The 19,830-nt window shown below is 35.4% G+C and overlaps 1 protein-coding gene across 16 annotated transcripts in view; it reads left to right on the top strand.

Annotated features, from left to right (window-relative positions):
* The window catches only part of SOX6 (SRY-box transcription factor 6), a 587,380-nt gene that overhangs the window by 236,054 nt on the left and 331,496 nt on the right, over nt 1-19,830 (top strand). For all 16 annotated transcript variants that reach the window (XM_057317521.1, XM_057317512.1, XM_057317525.1 and 13 more), the window contains one exon: nt 18,152-18,359. In XM_057317521.1, the coding sequence (XP_057173504.1) occupies nt 18,152-18,359 (208 nt within the window). The remainder of the gene's footprint in view (nt 1-18,151; nt 18,360-19,830) is intronic.

The raw sequence follows: 19,830 nt of genomic DNA, 5'->3' as shown, positions 1-19,830 counted from the left end.
TTTATGATCTAAAATTTTGTCAGAAAATAGATATTAATAATTTGCTTACCAAATTTACATTAAGAGGGATTTGTGGTAGTATAAAATACTTTAAATTCACAAATATGTTATATATTAGTATAAAAGAAATCATATTTGCTGGAAATGTTTTCAAACTTTCACTCTCTTTTGATATCAAGCACTGCTTTCCACTGGAGCCTTTGTGTATTCTGAATGTCTGGAAGCCAAAATATTTTGTTTTAACTCCCACTCTATAGTATTTCCCAGCTGTGTACTTATATGGTATAATAAAAGGATTTAACAAATGGGAAATAGCAGCTGCATTTGGAAATTCCCTTTGTGCTCCCTTTTCATTCGATAGATTCAATAATGTGTAACAACTGTAGCATCAGACCTGTACTGACTTACACTACAAGTATCATATCACCAACCAATTTTTCTTTACAGGGAAGAAAAACAATAGAAGGATTTTAGGTTTCTGGGCAGTCCTACAAACCTACATATAGAGTGTGCATATGTGTATGCGCATGTGTGTGTGTGTGTGTGTGTCCGCGTGTGTCCATGAGCATGTGTGTGTGTGTTGGTGGGGGAGACTTTGACTAAAGTAAAATTTAATAAACATTTTACCTCATTCTACTTGCAAATAAATATGACTTCCAAAAGTATTTTTATGAAATGAAGTGAAACTTGGTAGTTCTCTTCAACGGATCATACTCATTGCCCACTGTAATTGAACCCCATAAAGTAGCTGTGGAGGAATAAAATATAAAAGTAAAAAACAACAACAAAAATTCTAGCAGCACCTATTCAGTTTCCATTGTTATTTACTTTTTGAAATGGCCTTCACTCATGAACAGTTAGAAACAGGCACTAGAAGTTTCTTATCTACTGCATTCAGGAAGGTTTTACTTTGAAATATCAAGACCACAGAAGAGCTTTACTGTAAGAGACGGTAAAGACAAAGCAGAGAAGTTCTGCTAATCCACACTTCCTGATTAGAAAAAAAAAATCTTGAAATGTTGAAATTCTGATTATTTTGAATGGTGTTCCAACAAAATATGAGACCACACAGTTTCAAACAAAGAAAATAATTCATTATGGCATAAAGCAGAGGAGAATAGAGATTTTAGAGATCGGCATTCAAAGGCCAATTTGAGATTAAGAAGTTTAGATTCTGATTTTAAGTATAATTACTTATGTTATAGACGCCAAAGTGCTTGATTTAAAGTTTAGTGTGCTGTGTTAATTGATAAATTCCATTTGCAGGCTGAAAAGTTAGTGTAAATAAAAATTCACCGTTCTTGTTCATTACATACAGGCACTACTGTTTTCATTATGATATGAGTGTACCAGTGTACCAGTACTTTTTTTTTTCCAAAGGAATATTGACACTGTCTCCTGAAATGTGTTTTTGTTCCCATTAGGACTGATTCATTAGACAGGAATAAATTCACATAATTTTTTCATGGAAAAAATGTGTAGTGTATCATTCTTTTCAATGTTAACAAGGATGAAGGAATATTTTGTGGCTATATTTAGTGACTGGCAGTATGACACTGTGTGTAGTGAAGATTACTTGAGTCTATAGCACCTACTAAGTCCTAGGCACAGGGACTTTCTTATGTATAAGACAGTAAGGAGCCTTGCTGTCATAGATCTGGATTCTAGTAGTATGACAGACAATAAAGAAATTTCACAGAGTGAGCCAGTTTCAGACAATGATAAGTGAAATAAAGAAAATTAAATGAAATGTGATCAAGAACGACTAAACAGTCTGGAAGTGCTTTTTGAAGGGGTGACTTTTGTGTTGAGGTTTGAATGAGAAAGAACCAACTATGCAAAAATTGGGGGGAAGACACCCAACTAGAGTTTGTAGTAAGTGCAGCAGCCTTTTTGTTCAGTGTATCTGAACACAGAAAATAACAGAGTGGCTGGGATGGAGTGGGTGAGGGAGACAATGGTATGAGATGAAATCAAGGAGGCAGGTAGATAACAGAGACTTCGGGGTATCTTGGGCTACGGTGAGGTATTTGGACTTTACTTCAAGTGCATTGGATGATTTTAAACAAGGGACTAACATGATTTGATTTATGTTTTTTGGCTGCCGGGCAGCAAACCGGTTGTGGGAGATAACAGCAGAAACAAGGACAGTTAGTAGGAAAACTATGGCAGTAGTACCGTGAGAGTCTGATGCTACGGGGAAGAGTGAACAGTTAGTGAGATTATTCTTGGAGTTCCCATAAATTCTGAAGAAGGCAAGATTCACGCAGAAGGTGAGGAGACTATTTTAAGCCATGTGGGCATGAATTTAGTCGTGTGGGCAGAAATTTAGTCAATAATGAACAGGAAATGAAATTGCTAAGACCAAGGATGTAGGATAGGGGGTAGGTTTGCTCCTGGACAGAGAATGGTCCCATGTGAGGACAGAAGCTTTTTCCTTAAGAAGAAACTGTTTGCAGGTGACTTCTGGGGTAGGCCATGGGAATGTAGACAGGGTACCAAGAGTATGTCTTATGAAATTCACAAAGTGACAACAAGATTCTATGTGAGATCTTCTAAACACATGTACATCTCTGAACTTACATTCATGCTTATACTGATATATAATTTAAGTCAAAATGGGATTATATGCATCTGGATTTTAATTAGTAATATAATTAAAAATAACCATACTGGACCTTGAGCCCCAGAATATCAGAGCTTCTTATTTTAGAGACATACTTAAATTCCCCTGAATGAATTTTATTTTTTAGAAAAGTTTTAAAAATAGTTTTTCACTGTAAATAAAAGCTGCCAATAATGACCTTTGTGTAATTGAAAGAAAACAGTAATAAGCATGTTGAGATATTTAATAAATATTAGGAACAATGCTATCTTGCTTGCAAACAATTTCTCCTTTCTGCCATTTTTGCTTTTAGTCCAAAGAAGTTGCTAATCACCTCTGGAGCGTTCTGTGTAGTTCACTTTGAGTCATAAAAATTCTGGTGTGAACTTTGTACTGTGACTGGGATTGGAGCTGTTGTCATTACATGATAACATAGTCCAGGAATTTTGAGTGTGGATTTAATCCTTCTCAGCCATGATTTATGTTGTGACAGAATTCTAGAAGATTTCTAGTTTTGTAAGCTTTTGAAAGATTTTAAAAACTTGAGTTGTTGCCAGTTTTTGGTAAGGTTCAGTCATTTAAGATAGCAGGTAGCACCCAAAGGAAATTTATCTTCTCACTTTTATTGAGACCGTGTTTTAGGAAGTTTAGTGAAGCCCACTAGTTCGCAGGGACCTATTTTATAGTCTTAACACCTAAGGGAGGCTTTCTGTGCATCTTTTTGGTACCTGCTTGGTCCAGGAAGCACCAGAAAAGAGTCCATAAACTAGCAAGGGTTAGACTTCCTAGAAAATTTAGTTACCACTCCTCTCATTTTAGGATTTTGGAAGTCATTCAATTTAAGTAAATTTCAAACCTATACTTCTGGTAGCAAGTGAAAAATGTCCGCCCTTATCCCCTGAGTCATGAAATAACATTCTCCAGGAAGCTTTGTGGGAGATTTCCCATTTTCTGTAAAATTGAAACTGTATTTAGCCTCTCAGAAATTTAATGACAGGAATGTACTTACAGTTTGAACCAAAAAGTAAAACCATATTTTATTGCCTGGTGTGGGTAGTGAAATAGACAGCTACTGTTGTCTAGTGTTAACACATTGATCATCTTGGTATTTCCATACCCTGGTTATGTGCACTGTTTCCTTCCTGCTATTAAAAAAATGTCGATGTTTAAAAAAGTTTCCCAAACCTGGGTACCTTACATTAAACAGAATGATTACTGGTATGCTACTTGAAAATATCTTGATGTTTATGGAAATTGGAATGATTTTATTATTAACCTTAATGATATAACATACCTTTAAGTATACTTTTTGGAAAAGTTTTCTTACCTAGCATATTATCAAAATCTTTATCAGAAGTAGAAACACTAACATGCTCTGGAATAGTTGGCTTTTTTCCCCCTTGGGCAAGAAAGAATCAGGTATGCATGCTGATTAACACACTCCAGTCATTAACATGTGATTATGTGGGCTGCATATTGAGCACCTGCCAAAATATAAAAATCCAGTACTTTGCTACATCTGTGCAACGACTTTTTGCATTTCTTTTGTATTTTGACAGTTCAAGGAAAATCAGGCCCAAGTATCTTTTTTTTTTTTCAGTGTAATAAAACTGTATATACAGAATGTTTTCAAGGAGACGAGATATGCCATGTTTATTTTTATTTTAATCTTGCAGGCTGTATAAGAGCCGGTGACTGGAGTTTGCAGAGCACTGACTATCACATGAATCTCTTAACAAACTCCATTACTGGCATTCACTTACAATTTACAGCATTCCTTCATGTTCATAAGGATTATCTTTTCTGGGATTCAACCAATATTCCCCTAATTTGCTTCATTTTCATGTGATATCTTTATGCTTCATAAATATTTTGTCTTCACTTCTTTCACCACTATGCTGCTAACGCACAGCTCATAGTGATGCCAGGGCTGTTTCTGTGGTTTGTTTTTTTCTGTCTACTATCCACATGCAAATATTCCTTCATGACCAAAGTATTGTTTGGGTTCTGTAGTATTTCCAACACTTACGAAAGGTCCCTTTTCAATAATCATTTAAAATAAAATTTGATTATTAATAGAAAACCTGGGATGACATAGTCTAGCAGAACAGCTTGATTGAGCCAGGCCTGTTCCAGGTAGCTTTTTTTCTCAATGGTTTCAGAACATTTTTGTTTTTTAAGATTGCCTTCTTGTCAAATTGGTATTAATCAATGGGAGTTGATCTCATAATTTTCTGATTAAAGACCAATAATTTTCTGACTAAAGCAGAACTCCACAGTCTATAGGTGGTTCTGATTAATACACACTTTCTTATATAGAATTCCTTCTTACTTAGTGGTGATCTGAGTACATCACTATAATGAAATATGATAACTGGAATAATGAAATCCACACATTCCTGTAAGGCTTTGAAGCAACATGTAGAAAGCAATGTATATATGATATAGCATGCAGTCTTTTATGTGACTAATTTGAACTTTTCATGATTAGAATGAGATATGAATCTGAAGGTCCTTCTATATCAGCATCAATAAGATGGTGGTGCCTGTGACAGGGAGCATTTTGCTTTGGAAGGAGGAAGCTGGGATTGTAGTTTTCACTCCTCCTGCTCTACCTTCTTACACTAATTTGGAGAGGGTTGTTTTCCATAAAGGCAACTTTAACATAATGAGTCAGTCGGAGATGACATTGAAAGGGCTCTTTGATTATTGAGTCAAACCACCTGCATTAAGCAGGAAAGCACCTACTCTGTTCCTTACATGATCATATCCAATCTTTCTTGAACACATCTAATGAATGTGTCTTAATTATCTTGATATGCAAATTATCCTACTGTTTGATTGTCCTCTGCAATAAGAAGTTTTCCTTGCTTTCCAAGAGAAATGTAACCTTTTAAAAGAAGAACAACTTCAAGCCATTATTGCTTTTGTTAATATAGCTTTCAGTGTGATGACATTTATTTTTTATACTATTAACCTTTTAAGTATTATTTTGGTATTAGTGCATTCCCATGACCTCTAGGCATTATTTTTCTAGGTGATGCAAATTGAGTTCAATAATATATCTCTGTGTAAACCACATTCTCGAATCCAAAGTATAAATTACAAACGTTTGCTAATAAAATTTTACAATCAGGTAAAAATTAGAAATGAATATTTATGCATTTCATTTATCTTCTTTATATTTCATTAACATACTAGAAAATGGGAAACCTTATTTAATAAAATGATTGAGAATTATTTTGTAAACTTTTGCTTTCATTATAATTTAACTCTGATTTGTTTTCACTGCTGGTGTACTGAGAGTATCTAGAATACAATATTCTCAAGTTCGTCAAACTTCTGGGAAGAAATGTGCCCTCATGTAAGCATAGATAGATTATGGTGGTATATAGAAGAGATTCATTTATCTTGGGACACAAAAGATGAGCTTTTTTGTTTTGGCAATTACTGTTATTTAGGAATTTTTTGGTTAGCTCTAGTGGTAAATTAGTAGCTTTTTACATAAGGACGATGTTAGCCAGGATTAAGCTAATGTAATCCATGAACAAATTGGAGTAAATTTTTGCTCCTGAATTCAGAGTTAATGTGTGGCCTTCAGCTGTATTAATTATTTTGTTCATGGTATGCTTCTACCAAAGATACCTCTCTCATTTTTTTTTGTTTTGTTCTTATACTGATATATTTTGTATATGAAGTTGATTATGGTTTATTTATTTAGCTTTTTGAAGTTGACAGTAAGATTAGAATTTACTTGTCCTTTTGGCTGCCATTCTCTTGGACCTATGAGGAATGATCAGTAGAGCAAGGAATTAATTTGAATCTGAGTTTTTAGGTATTTGGAAGTTAGGGAGAAAAATATAAATTCATACCTTCCCACCTTACCCATCCACCTTCCCCACCCCCCACACCGAGAAGAGCAAAAGCATGCACTTTTAGGATTGTAACTGAGTCATCAATTCAGGGTTGTGTGCTGCCTTCAGGTAGGACAATGCACAGCTTTCAGACATTGGGGACACCTGATGACAGAATTAGACTTCTCGTTGCTGCCTTGTGGTAAATTAGTGACATTTTTGTGCCTACTTTCCCTTTTCCTGGAAATGTAAATATAAAAGATAGATAGAGAGATACAGATAGGTAGATAGATAGATGCACGCTGTATTAGCAACACAGACTCTGAGGTATCATTTTTAGTCTCTTTGTACCTGTTCTATCTGTAAAAAACTTAAGTCAGAGAGCTGGAGATGTTATTTTAAAATTTCTGGATTACAGAGAGTTTCATGTTAAGCCATTACATGTATTTGACATATTAGAAGGAAATTTGAAGGCTTTTGTGGTAGAATTCTCTGAATTGCGACCCTTACTGGGCAACATCCAGTGAAGAGGGGAGGTGTTTGAGTCTCCAGAGCAGTTGTGAGGGCTCAGTATATATGACAGAGAGAACAGTTGGTTCTCTAGTTACTCCTCCCTGGGCAAACAAGGCCGTGGAAGCATGCCACTGTTACTAGAGTAGAGTCTCTATTAACAAATGGATTTGATAGGCCTCGATTGGGCTTGGGTACTTCTTAAAATTAAGATTTGTGGGGCGCCTGGGTGGCTCAGTCTGTTAAGTGTCCGACTCTTGATTTTGGCTCAGGTCATGATCTCAGGGTTGTGAAACAGAGCCCCTTGTCGGGCTCTGCTCTGGGCGAGGAGCCTGCTTGAGATTCTCTCTCTTCCTCTCCCTCTGCCCCTCCTCCCCCCACTGTGTGGGTGTATGCTGTCTCTCTCTCTCTCAAAAAAAAAAAGATTTGTGAGATAGAAAGTGCGTACTCTGAACTCTTTTTAATGTGACCTCAGTCTCATTTTTAGGTAGACAACCAAGACATAGTTTGTTATTATACCGATATTTGTTTCTGGGGGCTTAATTACTACCTTTTTCCTAGTGAATCCCAACTATCTTACCTTTTTCCTAAAAGTTTTAAATCCCATTTTTTTCTGAAGCCACTCTGATACCCTTGAATGATGGTAGATCCCCTTCCCCTCCAATGACCCCAGTTTCGGTCTTGAGTTAGGGGCAGGTTTTCCAGAAGCTGGATTAAATCACATTTCAACAGACTACTTGTATCATACTACAAACCCTCTTCTTCTCTGTTCATTCTGAGTTAGTGTCCTACAACAGGTCCCTGGTGACTTGACTGTCCTAGTTTCAAGGCTATTTACCTGTTTTTGGTACAGGTTAGGTAGGTTTTTTACTTCATCTCCTTCGCTTCTGCTTCATAGTTCTGATGTCTGGGTTTGTCCACTATTTCAAAGTGCTCTTCATTATTCCTCATTTGGATGACAGTTATGCAAAATGGTTCCTGGTAAGCTGACTGATACCTGGATCCAGTGATGTGTATATAATTTAGGCATCCACCATAGCCTTCAGTTCATTTAAAGCATACTAGCTGCTTTGCTGATTATATATAAAAAATACACAGTTATTTTCATAAGTGCACTGGTATCTCTCAAATGGGGAAGGAGAGAAAACAACTACAAAGGAGGAGAGCATGAGGATAATAGACTTGACACTAGAGTAAGTAGTTATCTTGTATGAAAAGCTCTGTGGAATCATTTGAGACTCTCCATGCATAGAAAGTTGCTCTGTAAGAACTTGTCCAATTATACTTCTCCAACTTCTGCATAATCACACCCCTTATTCCCCAATGCCTCAAACTGTAAAAAGCAAACAAATAAACAAAAATTCTTGATTTAGTGGAAATGTTTTCCCTGTGGTTATTTAGAGGAAACGTAGAGGAAAGGATGTTGCCTCATAGAAGGCCTATGTTTATCTCTGTCACTGATTTGCTGTGTGACCTTAGGGAAGTCACTTTATATCTTTGGACTTCAGTTTCCTCATCTCAAAAATGAAAGATTTGAACTGTAATCACCAAGTCTCTTGCTACTTTTAACTTTCTTGGCTTCAAAGTTAAAATTGTCTTACCCAATTCAACCTAGCCTGGTAGTGTTGTTTAAGTTGAGTATCATATGGTAGTTCGAATACTAATGAATTTCCAGATGAAAGTTAACTGTCTAAAGTTGGTAGGCACACAAATCAGCTAATAGCTGGACCTTGATAGAATGTTGTTCCAGTGTTGGTAAATTCACCACCAGGCCTGCCTGCCTTAAAGGTCTTCTTACCATTCCATTACCAAAAAGTCATAAAATATTCTCATCTCTGAGAAGTTAGTTAGTTAACTTGTCTGGGTTATATGGGAGGTGGGTAGAAAAGCTGTGACTTAACTACAAAATCTGGCCCAGAGAGCCTGCATTTTATTAACTATTATATCATCTTTTTTTGCACAGGGATTCAAGTACCAGATGAGATTAAGCAATTGGATTTTTAAGGACCTTTGAATCTTGAGATTTTGATTCTATTTGTGAGGCTGATAGTGTATAGATGAGGCAAAGCTTTTCTATGTGTTTGTCTTGACAGGTTTGGAGACTTTAATATTTTTTCTGTATTTTACTTCCATTTATTAAATATGGTGATGAAGACATTTTAAAAACTTACTATTGTAATTTTTTCTTTGAATCAAAATAATCAAAACAATAGCTTTCATTTCTTAGACTTTAGGAATCATGACCCTTTATTTTTTTTTTAAAGATTTTATTTATTCATTTGAGAGAGAGACAGAAAGAGCACAAGCAGAGAGGAGAGGCAGAGGGAGAGGGAGAAGCAGACACCCCACTAAGCTGGGAGCCCAACTCAGGGCTCTATCCCAGGCTCCTGTGATCATGATCTGAACCGAAGGCAGACGCTTAACCATTAAGACTGAGCCATCCAGGTGCCCCAGAATCATGACACTTTAGCAGATACTGGTAATAAATTTATATTCTGATGTCATGAGTAAATTTATTGTTATTGAACAGTATAATAATAGTGTAAAGTGGCATGATTGAGAATGCTGTATAAATCTAATATATTCTACCAAGTATCAGTTTTAATAAAAGAGAAAAAGAATCAAACTTTGTTTTACTATTAGAGTAATGATACTTTTATCAGGAATAATCTGTTGTTAACTGGAACCAAATTCAGTATTTTCATTTATGTAAGCTTCTTTAAACCAATGCTTTTCCTTAAAATATGTCATATTAGAGAAAAACGTACTTTTTCCTCTGAGAAAGAACCTATGAATGTTAGCAATTTAGTTTTCAGCATATTAAAAAGGTTAGATTTCCTTTGTTAGCAAGAAGTTATTGGAACCTAGATTAGGTAAAGCTTTATCTGTCAGTCACCCAATAATACTGAGGTAGTATGCGTCTTATACAGCACAGTTGGCAGGTAGTTTTTGGTTCATCAGAAAAGAGTTGTTTGAAGTGGGGAATCAGAAAATGTCTAGCAGTTATATATAATATAACTTAATATAATATGTTAAAATACATGTATATATGTAATTTGTGTGATTTAACTTGAATGCTTAATAGAAATTTGAAATATATAAAATGCAGTGCATACAAAAGGAGGTGTGTGGAGCCATCCATTCTGTCAGAGAAGATTGATCACGGACATGGCGGAGTTGCTAGTACACAGTCATTTAAAACAAACAAAAACAACTTTTAGTTGGTTTTATTATTGCTTTTAATTTCTTTACAGACATTACATCCCATTAATTTCCTTCAGTTAAAGACTACCAGGAACACACTTGTAGTTGAGCAACTTGGGTTTATGACACATTACAGTAGGGAGAACGCACACCACAGACAACCATCGAATGTCTCAGAGAGTATTCAAAAGAACATTTTTTAGGATTTGGCCTTTGTTTGAGTGATTTGGGATAGGGTTTAAGGAAACAGAAGCTTGCTGTAGATTGGGAACTGTCAGAAATCAGGGACAAACCTATAATTTGGTATCCCGATAAATCTTACCTGGAGTGAGGATAAAGCTGTAATTGGAACGGAAGTACAACTAAAATGGAAAACAAAAGCAAAAACAAAATGACAGCATGCAATGCAGTAAGAGTGAACACATTTAATTCAGCCTTGCTAATGGGTGAAGGAAAGGGGAAGAGAGGGTAATATTCTGTCCCTATAGCTACATTGGTCAGCATGTAGAGAAGTTGATTCGTGCAGCTGCTTAGAGAGGCCATTTCCCAGTCATTTCTCCCAGCAGCAATGACTTCCACCTGTATGTGGGTTTCAACTCTGTTTTGTAGGGCAAGATTCCATTCCTGACCTATGGTCTCTGCTTGTCAGTTCCTGACATCTTATCTGACTTTTGTAACCCCAGCCTATAGCTCTCCTCTGCTTGCAGTTATGACTGCCCATTCATATTCCTGGTCAAGGTGCAGTTGGCAACCCGGGCAAATTAGAGCAGTAGTAGACTGTAGCTGCTCCGGGACAGAGTGGAGATAATCCATATGCGGTTAGGTTAAGTGGGAATTGATGGTAAGTATCCCAGAAAAAGCTAGTTACAAATGCTAAGGCTACTGGGGTTTTGTGAGGGGTCAGATCTTGATGGAATTAGTTTGGGATGACTTTATAAAGGAGGTGATTTTTGAGCATTGATATTGAAGAGAGTAGTGTCATTTAGTATTTATTATTACACTTAGATGAATGAGAATAAATAAAAACCTAAAAATAGCGTCAGTGGTCATCATGACTGGATTTTCAGAATTAAAAACTGAAACACAAGACAATTGGACAAAGGATGTTTGAAATTTAATAATGAGTAGTTACCGTATGTTGAGTAACTTAGGTGATAGACACTGTCCTAGGTGCTTTATATATTATTCATTTCTTACAGCAACTATTTGAGGATATAGTTATAGCTCCACCCTGTAGAAAGGCAGGGTCTAAGTCCCACCCTCTTGACAATGTACAAGCCTTGGTGACTTACTATTGAATAGATTGTGCTTACAGTTACATGGCATGACTCCCCAGACTAGGTTAGAAATAGTGATATAGCTTTCATTTGGCTCTTCCTGGGGCCATGTACCTTTGGAGACCTGAACTACCATGTAAGAAGTCCAACTAGTCTGAAGCTAAAATCCTGGAGAGAAAAGATCATGTGAAGAGATCACATAGAGAGAGAAGATGTCCAAGAAACCCCGGTTTCCAGCTCCAGACTCTTGAAGTGTTCACATTTGTGAATAAACAAGCCTTTGATATGACTCCAACCTTAGCCACTGACTTACTGGCAACCTCACAGGAGACCTTGAGACAGAACCACGCAGACCAGATTCTCCCAAATTCCTGATTCACTATAAATGATTATACAAGATATTTATAGTATAATATTTAAACAAGAGATAACCAATACAAGGTTCTTCTGGGTAACTCTTAGATTAGGGTTAATAACAAAGTGGAATTTCTGTCTCAAAGTAGGTAAAGTTCCTCTCTGCCAATGCAAGGTAACAAACAGATTAAGGAGGTAGGTGTTACTGGAATTTTGGCATCTTTTACTGTTGAGAGTGATTTTATTATAGCCCTGTGGAGTCAGAAAACCTACATTTGGATTTTAAACTAGTTCTGCCACTTCTACTTGTGTGACATGAGGGAAGCTGCATAACCTTCTGACTGTTACTTTAGTTCTTGCTGCAAACGAAGATACAGAACTTTGGTATTCAGTTCTTGGCAACACATCTTAAGAACAATATCTAGAAACTGGAGTGAATCAGAGGAGAAAGACGAAGGGTCAGGAAACCATGTCAAATGGGAAATAGGTGTAGAAACTGGAGGAGTGTCCCCTAGAAAAGAACTATTAATTCAACCCCTCCCTTCAGATATTTGAATAACTCTAACACAGAAGAGGAAATAGATTGATTTTGTGTATCTTTTGAGGACAAATGGAAAATAGTGGGTGATAATGATAAGGATCTAGATTTCAGCTGATGCAAGGATTCCTTTTTAAATAATTAAATTTATTAGAAAATGTTATTTGAGAGCCCTCTCCTGCAGAAATGCCAAGGAAAGAAAGCTTGGTTATTTTTTCTGGGTTCAATACAGGGAGATTATAATACACTAATTTTCTAGACATCTTCAAGAGGGCCAATTTTTTTTCTCTTAAATTTTATTTTATATTTCCTTTGAGCATCTTTTTATAAAACTATTTTTGTTTTTCTTTATTACATAAACAATGTGTTCATCAATGATAAATTAGAAAACACATAAAGCAAAAGGAAATAAAAATTATCAATAATCTCATCACCATTTAGAAATCACTCTAAATATTTTGGTGTATATCTTCCCAGTTTTTTGTTTGTTCTGTAGCCATATTTACTCTTATGCACACATGCAACGAAATTGAATTCATGTACTAAATGATACAATATATCCTTTTTCCCATTTAATACATATGTCTTTGTAAATGAATTATTTCTATAACATCTTTTTGGTATTCATATTCAAACTTGACCATAATATTTATTTTTAATAGAACAGTTGCAAAATATGGATAACTTCAAAAAAGAAAATTGAAAATACCTATTATCCCAACACTCAGAGGACCAATAATGTTTTGTTGGACATTCTGTTGTCTTTCCTTCTGTACATAATTTTTTCTAAAAAAAATATATATTGATATTTCTCACTAACACACTTTTTACCAACAATACATTATGAATATTCCCACATCACTACATTTTCTGAAAAATATGATTTTCAATAATTTCAAATTATTCTACCCTCTGGATGAAACCCTAATGCCCTCAGAATGATCCCTAAAACTGGACATGTAAGTTGCCTCTAATTGTGCATCATTATAAACAACTCTGTCGTCAACATATGTAATATTGTTTTTAATGGCTGTGTGGTATTCCATTGTGTAGCTATATCATCTTCTATTAAATGAATCCTTTATTTTTTTAATATTTCGGTTCTCAATACTTTGCTTAAATAAGCAATCCTGTCACTGTTAGAACAAATCTTTACTCTTAGCCTTACTTTTAAAATTATTTCTGACATATTTGGTAAATAGTTGTTTCAAGTTCAGCAGCTGATGATGTACTTAACATTTTGTTGGGTGCTCTGGGGTTATAGAGAAGAAGCATGAGACATGGCCCCAATCCTTCAAGTGTTAAAATTTAGTTGCATATATGATTAATACATGCAAAATAGTAATGAATAATTTATTCTAGTATATTATTAAATGCTAAGTTGCGTGGTTCTGATTAAGTGCTTCCATGTGTAGTTCAGGGGGTAGGAGGCTAGTGAGGTCCAGTATAGTCAGGCAGGACTTCAAGGATGAATTTGATCTGAGCTTTGAGGAGTGGTTTGAGTTAATAGTCAAAGAGAATGTAGGACATTCTAGAGGGAGGGAACATGAAGCACAAAAGCTCAAAAATTTGCGTGTGTTTGATATATTCACAGTACCATGAGAAGGCTATTTAAGTCTAACGTCTTTCTATTGCCACTGCTGAGCAATCTATTTTGAATAACAACCTCTGAAAAATCTGGGCAATATTTATTTTAAAATGTTTTTCCAGTTTTATTGAGATATAATTGACAAATAATGTTGTATTAAAGTGTAGAACATAATTATTTAACACATGTATGTATTGTGAAATGATTACCACAACAAATTTAGTTGACATCCATCACCTCACATATGTTTTATTTTAATATTTACCTTTCTATCCCCTTCAGACATGGAAACATCTTAATTAAATATTTTTAATTTGTGAAAATTGCTTGTTTTCTAGAAACTTTGCCTAATGACTATTTTTATGTACTACTATGTGCTTTTTCAGGCACATGCATATCATATTTGATTTCCAGCAAAAAGCTCTTTGGATAATCTGAATCAATGTTGCTTTAGTTCTTATACTGGGATTGGGATCCTTTTAAATAATATTTCAAAAATTATCTTCACTGTTAGGTTTGGTGGTGCCACCGAAGTTGGGGTTGAGAGAAAACAAATTTATAGTAAATTGCCTTTGAATGAACTAATGCTAACTCAGTCCCCATATGCTCTGCTTGTTGTGATGTTCATTTGTTCAGTCATGTTATCCAGTGGTTGTCTTCACAAGAAAGAACAAAAGAAGAGAAGTAATCTCCTTTATGTTATTTTTTTAAAATTAAAACTAACCAGTCTTCTTAAAAATTTTCATAATTGCATCCATATTGTAACATTCAGGCAAAGCATTTATTTCCTTGCTTTCACAGGGATCAGTGTTTTTTAAAGTGGGAGGCATCCGAATGAAAGCACCTATACATCGGAATCACTTGGCATGTTTATCAAACTTCATATTCCTGTGCCCCACCCTTGGGGGGTCTAGAGGGAGGTGAGGGAATCTGCATTTTAGCATATTTGCTAAGGAATTCTAAACATTGAAGTTTGAGAACCATCGCTTTAGGGAAATACTTTCTCAAATCTCTCCACAGCTGTGCTGCAGTGACATACATCACGACACGACAGATATCATCACTGGGCATCTTCCCTCAAACTGATATTTCATAGGACCTGTTTCATTTTTAGGAAATTACATAAGAGTTGAGCTTTTTTTCCCTTCAAGTAAACTTACTTAAAAATTGCCTAGCTCCTTAAAAAAAACCCTAAAGATCCTTTGTCAAGTTTCTTTTTCTAGTTTGGTATTATTGCCTTTTATCTAATGGCACTCTCTTCGTTTTAAGTGTTTGGACTTAAATACCTCTTTACACAGATGAATTGCCTATAGGCCTCCATTTATGAGAGGCCATTATTCGTTAAGTTTTAGAAGGTTAAAAAGTGAGGGCCAGAAATGGTAAAATTTGCACCTTTCCCTTTTTCCTAAGAATGGTATAAGATGACTCATATGACTTATGCCATTGATGGTTTTATCCACTGCCTGTGTTGGTGCCTGGTGACATATTGAAAGTAGTTCTTGTCACTTTTTTAGAAAAATCATGACTTTTTAGCTTCTTGCTCTCTGCTTCTTGGAAGTGTTGATCCACTTTGCACAGATTATGGGGCTAAGGACAGTGTGGGTCATTGGTGTGGAAACCCATGGTGATTGTCTGTGGTGTAGGATGGCGGTGGCTACATTCTCACAGGTTAAAAAAAAAACAAAGAAAGCAGTCTATATCACAAATGACAGTGAGTAAATAAAACTGTTTAAAATTAGACCTGACAGAAAAAAATGGTACTGTATGAAGCCTAAATGCTCTGACGACAACTTAAAGTTGTTCCTCAGGCAGGAGAGCCATTCCTAATGTCTTTCAATTTCAATTTAGGAATGATGGGAAAGCCCTTTATATTATGATCAATGGTGGCTCATTTGTAGGTAACCCACCTCCACATGACTGTTGTTTTGACTTGGTTTTTAATCTCTTAGGTTGAGTCAGAGTTTTGTTTTTGTTTCTGTTTTTGTTTTATAGGCTATGATGCGAGACTAGTTTGCACTTGAAATGAAAGTGATGGAAGCATAATTGATCCAATGGTGATACTGGTTCAAAAAAGTCTAGGTCAGATTTCTGATAGGGACATTACTAAGAGAGAAAAATGGCTTTGGAAAACACATTTCTGAGTTTTCTTTCTTTCCTTATTTTTTTTTAAAGATTATTTATTTATTCATTTGAAAGAGAGACAGTGAGAGAGAAAGAGAGAGCATGAACAGGGAGAAAGGGCAGAGGGAGAGGGAGAAGCAGACTCCCTGCTGAGTAGGGAGCCCAATGTGGGGCTGAGATCTTGACTTGAGTGGAAGGCAGATGCTTAACTGACTGAGGCACCCAGGCGCCCCCATTTCTGAGTTTTCATTTGCACAAAGCAGAGAATGAACTGACCATCTGAAGAAGTCACCTACTAACCATGACTGGTATCTAAGAGAAGGGATTCCTCTGCATTACTCAATAGAGCTATTGTAAACATTAAATGAAATACAATATCTTTCCTGGGGAAAGAAAAGATCTAGGAGCAAGGTAAAGAGGAGCTCTCTTTCCTGCCCTACTCAGTTTATTTTAGCCTTTTCAATTTATTTCAGTACAAATGCAATGAGCATCTGTTCTGTGCTAGGCATTGTGCTAGTACTGGGAATTAAAAAAAAGACTGATTTGGCTTACTATATTTTTTTAACAGCTTTATTGAGATATAGTACACATACCACATGATTTACCCATTTAATGTATACAATTCAGTGGTTTTTAGTACATACTCATGCTTCACAGTATTCAATTTACTCTAAGAGTCATGACATTTTTTACTAAACAATTCCTTAGGTCCAGAGGGAAAGAGCCACCTTGGTTCCATCCTTAGATCTGCTCCTTCCATCAGAATAATGGTGCCCACTGGTTATTAAATACCACCTCCTAAGAACTCAGTCCTGTGCCTAGTTGCTTTACAAATGTTATCTCATAATATGCTCCCAGGAGCCCTGAAAATAAGTTTTATTTAACCTTCTACAATGACAAAAATACTAATAACCTAGCATTTATCGGGTACAGTTATCTCAAAACCTATACTTGTCTAGGCTACATTTTTTTCTCCCCATTTCCCACCAGTTATTACTGTAACTTTTACCTCCTGTTTCTTCCTCTACTTCTTGAAGCTTGCTGGGCTTCTTTGTGAAGGGGGAGAGAGATATAGGAGCAGTTAAGATGTTCATGCTTCTGATGAGAATCACAAAGGCTAGATGCTTTATTTATTTCATACCATGTTTTATTGGGCTAGAGAATACCTATGCCCAGACAGATGAGGTGAATATAAGATTACTGATGGGCTGTAGCTAAATAACAGTTGCTTCCAACCCTCAGTTCTGATTTAGAGAGATGTAAAAACATTTTCTTCCTATAAACTCTTAGGTGTTAATTATTTTCAATCTCAGTTTTGCATTTTTTTCCTTACAGATGGATCTAACCCTCTTACCTGTTAGCTATCTTCTCTGTATTGTGAAGTAATTCTTGTGCAAATGTTTCTGTAACAGACTTGTCCTTTTAAAAACAAACAAACAAACATAAAAATGTAAAAACAAACCACTTTCAAATGTGTGTGACTATGCGCTAAAGTGTAAATGTTAAAGAATAGAAAGAGGTTTTTGTAACTTTGAAAGGTGTATGGCTAGGAAAAATGATTCTCCTCAAACGCCAGCACACAAAATTGTTCCGAGTGGCTAACTTTCTGGCACTGATTTAGATATTTTATATATTTTCTGTTGAATAATTAACATTGGATAATGAAGCTAATTTCACTATTGTTTCTAAATTCAAGGATAATGTTATTGTGATATACTTATTTTTTAGGTTGTGGAAGAGCATTTAACAAAAGTGCCAATTAAAAGAAAAACTTTGCCAATCTTAATAATTAATAATTGAATCCAAAGTATTTTAAATGAAGGGTGTAAATGAATAAGGAGTCAAAGTGTCCATTTTAAAATTAAGGGTTTGAAACAATTAGGTTGGTTTCTAATTTAAAAAAAATAGTTTTAATCATCAATTTCAGGGGAGTTCTTTTGATAATTGCTTCTTTTATGTTTAGTATTTTTAAAGGAGAGATGGTTAATATTTTTTGTCCATCTAAGCCTCATGTGCTGTTATTCTGAGTTTGGGATTTTTCTCCAACGGTATGCAAAGAAACAAATGTTCTAATGGTTTTATTTTATTTTGTTTTTCTAGGAGTCGGAGAATAATAAGTTATGTTCCCTGTATTCCTTCCGAAATACCTCTACCTCACCACATAAGCCTGACGAAGGGAGTCGGGACCGCGAGATAATGACCAGTGTTACTTTTGGAACCCCAGAACGCCGCAAAGGGAGCCTTGCCGATGTGGTGGACACACTGAAACAGAAGAAGCTTGAGGAAATGACTCGGACTGAACAAGAGGGTATGTGTGGACTTAACTATTGGGCTTTATTCTTTCAAAGATTCCAGGCCTTTAAAAAAACTGAGTGGGATTTCAAGGGCCAAAGCAGTGCATAATTGGCACTAGCCAGGAAAAAGTTATTCAGAGGTTACCATGGTGATGCAGATTGTGATCCATTGAGAGTATTAAGCAGATAGCTCCATTTTTCTAAAACTTTGTGCATTTTAATTTGTTCTTATGATAACAAATCAAATGGACTGCAAGCTTTACCCTGGAAAAAGGTGTACTATGGGAACTTTTGCAGCTGCAACTTTATTTTTCATTTTTTCTCCCTTATTTCCTTTTGATGGATAGTGTTTTATTATGAAAAGATCAACTGTTTAAAAAGAAAAGAAAAACAAACAAAAAATAAAAACAAAACTAATTTATTTCTCCTTATTTTTTAAGTAAATATTACAAATTTATAAAAAAAAGAAACCAAAGAAAATATTACAAATTTATAAATATTATCCTTTCACCTCCAAATGTTGTAGAATTGAGAGTTGAGGTTTCTAATTTGTCAAACCTAAATGCTCAAGAGGGAAGTGCTAAAACGCATGACATCTATTGCCTCATCCCACATCTACTCTCTCAAGAGATGTACATAGGTTCACTTAGGTTCACCTAGGTCCTAAAAAACATGATAGAAGACTCTAATAATATTTTTAAATTAAATAAATCAAGTCTAAGTGGTTGCTGTACTATGTATGTTCTTTATGTGCAGATTTTAGACTTTGAAATGTAGGGTAGTTAATGGTTCTGGATTTATTGCTAACACTGTAAGTTAAATTTAGAGTTCTGTAGCACTGTAGAGAAATGGGGATATAAGGGGATTTTCATGTAACTTAATTTTATTCCTATAAGGGCTTAAAAGTTTAAAAATTTCAAATTAATTTTTGTGGATGTGTCCATCACATCAGCACAAAAGGAAGTTTCTAAAATGTATCACACACGTCCCTGACTTACCAACCAGATGAGATGGCACAAAAATGTAAATATTTTTTGATGATTCAGGGTCATGGTGCAGTAGACTATCAACTCCAATACCTATCTAATACTTATGTGACCCTGGATAAGTTCTTCAGTTTCCCCGAGCCATAAAATTTACAATTTGGTGTGGTACTAATACTTGACTTGGTAACTCAAACATTTTGAGAATTAACTATAATAATGAATATAGAAGTCTCTGATGAGCAGTAAACTACATACATTTGGGGTATTGTGATGATTATCATATTATAAATGTCAATTATTTTATCAGGCTATAATGTAATGATGCCCCCAGAGATCATTGAGATAATTAGGACTATTTGGCTTTATGGTTATTTCTCTGCAATTATGATACTTTTGAGTTCTTGTGTCTGTTTGATATAGGTATCTTTTGGTGCATGCATGTGTGTGTGTGTGTGTCTGTGTTTGTGTGTCTGTGTGTATGTTGGGTTTTGTTCCTTCA

The sequence above is a fragment of the Ursus arctos genome, unplaced genomic scaffold, assembly GCF_023065955.2.
Source record: "Ursus arctos isolate Adak ecotype North America unplaced genomic scaffold, UrsArc2.0 scaffold_23, whole genome shotgun sequence".
In the NCBI taxonomy this organism is placed as follows: domain Eukaryota; kingdom Metazoa; phylum Chordata; class Mammalia; order Carnivora; family Ursidae; genus Ursus; species Ursus arctos.
This window is presented reverse-complemented; position numbering and strand designations above follow the sequence as displayed.